Source organism: Cryptomeria japonica, chromosome 10, assembly GCF_030272615.1.
Source record: "Cryptomeria japonica chromosome 10, Sugi_1.0, whole genome shotgun sequence".
Lineage (NCBI taxonomy): Eukaryota > Viridiplantae > Streptophyta > Pinopsida > Cupressales > Cupressaceae > Cryptomeria > Cryptomeria japonica.
Genome location: NC_081414.1, coordinates 417,509,023 through 417,514,663, shown reverse-complemented (window position 1 = coordinate 417,514,663; position 5,641 = coordinate 417,509,023). Strand labels below are relative to the sequence as shown.

At 34.5% G+C, this 5,641-nt stretch overlaps 1 protein-coding gene across 1 annotated transcript; it reads right to left on the bottom strand.

Moving 5' to 3' along the window:
- Nucleotides 1-3,115: 3,115 nt before the first annotated feature.
- LOC131034117 (clavaminate synthase-like protein At3g21360) lies at nucleotides 3,116-5,231 on the bottom strand. Its single transcript, XM_057965507.2, has 3 exons — nucleotides 4,713-5,231; nucleotides 4,379-4,629; nucleotides 3,116-3,662 (listed from the first exon to the last, which is right to left on the bottom strand). Exons 1-3 carry the CDS (start codon nucleotides 5,124-5,126, stop codon nucleotides 3,329-3,331), a joined length of 999 nt encoding a protein of 332 aa, XP_057821490.2. The 5' UTR covers nucleotides 5,127-5,231; the 3' UTR covers nucleotides 3,116-3,328.
- Nucleotides 5,232-5,641: the final 410 nt, after the last annotated feature.

Below are 5,641 nucleotides of genomic sequence, written 5' to 3'. Positions count from 1 at the left end.
TCAATGGTGCTTTGGGTCAAATCAAAATGATTGTCTATGATGCAGGTTCCAAGCCACTCGATCTACCAAAATATGTAGTGTTCCTCTTCCAACATTACACTAGCCCATCATGGGATCCAGCAAATCCAAAACATGTTCCCATATCACCAATTACTAGGGGAAACCGCACACAAATTCCATTAACAATGGCATGGGGTATTACTATTCACAAGTCACAAGGTCTGACACTAGCCTTTGCAACAGTTGACATTGGCAAAACAGAGAAACAAGGCCTTACATTTACAGTGCTTTCAAGAGTGAAATCAATTAATCACCTGCGGATTCACCCGACTTTCACCTACGAAAGGTACTCAAGGTTGCAAGGTGTTGCATCAACCATTCTAAGAAAAAACGAAGAAGCTCGTTTGTTGAAGCTTTCCCAGATCACGAAAGAAAATTACTTGCAAAACAAACATAAATAGGTACTGCAAACACAACTTCATTGTGATTTTACATACCATATATTTTCTGTCAATTGATTCAAGGCATTACAATATTCATACCTTGCAGGATCAACATCAAATGTAACCAATATTAGGTTCAATAGAAATTGAACGAGGCTCTTGGATGGAAAAATACTCTAATAGAACAGAACAACATGCTCCACCGAAACCAACCCTTGGAAGATCGAGAGCACTCAAGTATGGTATTTCAATCGCCCCTATCATTCAATGCATTACAACAGGTACACATCTGCCATCCACTGTCTTCTCAACTATTTAACTTCCTTACAAATATGCTTCTTCTAATGGTTACCAAACTTCTTTTCTCTTCTTGTACTTGCAGGGAATCAATGAAGACACCATTTCAAACAACGGAACCTACAAGGTTATGCAAATAACTCTAACTTTTACAATCAATGATACTAACTTCTGTTTCTACTGTCTGTATACTTTACAGATTGCAGAACCACTACCAAAGATAATCCTACTATTAATAAATGTAACTACAATCCTTTACAAATATTTTCAATCTACAAACTTTACAATTTAAAACGCTTTAACTTCTCTGATACAATGTTATTTCTCACACATATCAAATGGCAGACAACGAAGCAACCTACAAAACAAAACAAGCACATTAACCAAATACAACATCAGCAAAAAATGTAAGTACCTTCAATTAATATTATTTATAGTTTACAAGTGTTACATACATTTGCAATTTCCTAATACAAATTATTACTCACAAGTTATCTTCATACAATTACAATTTCCTAATACAATTTATTTCTCCTAGGTTTAAGATGATATACATCAAATGGATATACATCAAAAGGTTGTATAACATGCTACCGTTACTAGCATGGGGGATGGAGGGTGGATAACAAAAGTTTTCTGGGTCCAACAAATACTATTGGTTGGGATTAATACAGTCTACAATACAAACCATTTATAATAAGTACTCTTTGTGGTCAACTTCTTATTTTGAGAACAACTATAAACATTGGTTGGGTTTTGTATAGTGTCAATACTATATACTATATATCAACACACTTATTCAATTTGACTTTAATTACATTCTCTCATTATGATGCATTAACATTTCCAGGTTGCCACTGCTTTTACAATTTAGGATTCGGTGGTGATCAACATCCAACACTCTAATGTCATTACTGTGAAGGTATGTGTCCTCTATAAATATGTTTCTAATTACAAATCCATGGCAAAATAACAAATAAGCCAAACACAATGTGAGAACCATACACATCAATGGCATTACAGTGTTGGACATCAAGCCAAACGGAACCCTAAAATCTAAAACCATTTGCAACCCTCTTACGGTTTGTTGTTTTTTTGCCATTGAATTTTGTTTGCAGGTTACAAGTATTTGCCATCTCAAAAGCAGACATATACTCATCATCTAACCGTAATTGCTTTTCGTTGTCGTCATCTCTGATACTTTGCAAGGTACAAGGTAAATGCCTTTGTGTTTTATTAGTGTTCGTTTTTTTATTTCCTCCAAAGTGAAATCCTAATACAATTTATTTCTCGATCAAAAGGCTGTATAACATGCTACTGTTCCCAGCATGGGGGATGGAGGGTGGATGACAAAAGTTTTCTGGGTCCAACAAATACTATTGGTTGGGATTAATACAATCTACAATACAAACCATTTATAATAAATACTCTTTATAGCACTTTCATTTTAGTACAGTATTGCTTGGGATTAATACAATCTACAATACAAAGCATTTGTAAAAAATACTCTTCATGGCACTTTTTTTCTGTACATCATGCTGCATTCAGCAGCATAGGGGATGGTGGGTGGTCAACTTCTTATTTTGAGAACAACTATTAACATTGGTTGGGTTTTGTACAGTACCAATACTATATACTATTTATCAATAAAATTATTCAATTTGAATTTAATTACATTATCTCATTATGATGCTTCTACAAAAACCCTCCTTGTAATATTATAATGCCTTTACAATCATACCTATTGGCCTCCTATTGCAGAGACTCCCTGCTAATATATAATATTTCTAAGTATCTAAATAACAACTTACTGCTACATTTACTCATGAATAGGTACCTCAGAATTCTTAACATAGCCCAACAAATAATCATTTACAACACTCAACCTTTTAACTCAATGGAATTGCATCTCTCTTCTGCTCCATTTAGGTAGTGCCAGCACCGATAGCGGTTAAGAATAAGAGCTGACAAATTTTGGCTTGTGACTGAATAGTGAATACAGATAAAAATCTCCGGCTTAAATCTTCCACCTCCAACTCTTTAATTCTGTACTATTGCCTACAAAATGCTCAGAAACCTTAAAGATAGACCAACCAACTTGATGCAAAACATTCAGATTTATTTTTAGAAAGTCAAAAATTTTACTGCAGGAAAGCAGAGGAGGTAAAGTGGAACTGTTCATTAGGAGGATTTCTGTTCAAAAGTAAAGAATGCAATGACAGGTATTTTAAGTAAATATTTTAACTCAATGAACCGTCTTCTCAAGCTGGAAGTGCATCCAACAGCCCAAAGGCTCAAATCTCCTTATTAAATAAGTTAGGATCCGACCCTTTCAATCATAAAATAGAACTATAAAATGCATGTTGTAAGCGATATTGAGTTCAAATTTTTTACAATTAAATTTTTTTAATCAATCAACAATCTAGAATTCATGACATTTATTAACTTAATTCTTCAAAGTACCCTGTTCCTTACCATCACAGAGGGATTGCATTAAAATAGGTGGAAAATTTTATGGTAGCATATCCCAAACTGAAATTGCTTCCAGTCAGAAAAAATCAGTATTAGAAGCATTGAATAGTAGTCTACTACTTGCAGATGGCCACAAGAATTCTTCTAGGTGGTTTGGAGGGCCGTCTGGCATGCTGCACAAGCCGATTGTCGATGAGTAGCACATCCCCGACCTCCCAGTTAACTTCTACAGACTCCTCCTCTGTTATTTGTATGCAGCATTCAGTCGCCTCTTGAGGGAAAAGGGATCCATCTCCCAGCATGCGGGGCGTCTCTGAATTCCAATATGCTATTTGATTGAACCATGCTTTCTTATTTCCATCAAAAGTTCTGATGGAGGTCAATGGTCCTACTCGAACCACCATTTTGCTACCTTCCCAAGTCACTTTTGTCTGCGAAGCCTCTAAAGCCCTGCAAACAATGTGTTACAATATTTAATAAGATCACACGTATTCATCCTCATACTAGATGCAGATGTTAAAAACTTCTACAGAGTTCTTTTCAAAAGCTTTGTTTTTTCAAATTGAATGGAATCTGAAAAATAATACGCTTAATAGCCTAAATCGAAGAGGTTCCGAAAGAAAATTGCGTTCAACGAGATCAAATTGAAGAGCTTCTGGAAGAAAATTATGTTCAATTTATAAATCAAATGTCCCGATCACAATCCATGTTCTACAATAAAGATAAGAAACAAATAATCTTTTGGAGTGCAATTGATGCAAGAATCAAACGCAGACTCTAAAGCCCTACAAACAAGGCGTTCTAATGTTGAATGATATCACACAAATTCACCCTCATACTAGATCAGATGTTATAATCTTCTACAGAATCTTTTCCAAAAGCTTTGTTTTTCAAATTAAATGGAATCTGAAAAAATAATGCGCTTAATAGCCTAAATCGAAGAGTTTCTGGAAGAAACTTATGTTCAATCTATAAATCAAATTTTCGGATCACAATCCATGATTTACAATGAAGATGAGAAGCAATTGATGCACATAAATCAAATTTTCGGATCACAATCCATGATTTACAATGAAGATGAGAAGCAATTGATGCAAGAATCAAACGCAGTTTCTTCCGGAAGCTCATCAACTGAGACTCATTTATTTCAAACAATCTTTACTTACTTCTTCTCTGCTTCGTCTTTATCCCTGGTTTGGTAAAGGGTTTGCCAGCCCTTCACAACGATGCCAGGATGATCCTCCGGGGAAAAAGTGTTAAAATAAAAAATGCCCTCTTTGTCCAATTTTGCAACTAATTCTGGGTATTTCTGTTCCATTCTGGCCGTAACATTATGGCTCAACAAAATAGCGGTCTGCCCGCCCTCGGGAGGAGCTATCTCAGAGAAAAATAATAATTTGCTAGGAAATTCCTCAAACTACAAGGGCAGAAGAAAAATTGCATTATATTTTGGAAGCTTTAAAGAAGAATGAATTTAATTAATGATAGAAATTTACTTACTTTAACCATCTCATGGTGGAATTTGATGGGTTGATCCAAGGCAGCTTCGTTTGCAGTGAATACCCTTCCATGAACCCTTGTTCTGGAAGCAGCACCCAGATATGGCTGTTCTTCCCATCCAAACGCCTCCACCACCTCATTAAAGTCGGCTGCCGTTTTGAGGGGAAATCCTCTGAACAGCAACGCTCCCGCCTCTTTCAACTCCTCTTCGATCCACTCTCTGTTGTTTTGAATGGTCTGAACCAGAGATTTTACAGTCATGGTGTTGTGAAGAGGAAGCAGAACAGTGGGAAAGAGGCGCCCACCATCAGTGATTCGTTGATGAGCGATCTTGCCTTGTCTGAAACCCATCTCCTCCATTCTCATTCGAATATCAGTATTTTTTCTCTCTCCTGTCTTACAATTTTTCACCATTGCTCATATTCATGTCAATTCTTATCTGAGAATAAAAAATGTTTCTGCACATGATTGTGTGAGAAATTGTTTTTACAGTATTTGAGCAATTCCTATTTAGATAATAATCCAATGACCGGTGTTAGAAAAGATCATATCTTTTAAAGTTACGTAAAGTTATGTAAAATAGTGTTAGCAGAAAAGTACATATAATATTATTTATTGGTAGAAAGGTACATCTTTAAAGTTTGTATAGGTTTAAAGAGAAAAAAATAAGTATTATAAGAAAAAATAATAAATAACAAATAATTAATTTTTTTTTAAATTATAAGATATTTTTTAATATTATTTGTAGTAATATTTATTAATGTACAAATAAATTAATCTTTCAATATTAGTATATTTAATAGTATTTTTAATAGTTACATAGCTATAATATTAATATATTTAATAGTATTTATAAAAGTTACATAGTTATAATTGATAATTTAATAAGGGATTGATTTATAGAATATTAAAGATGAGTTGGGTGACAA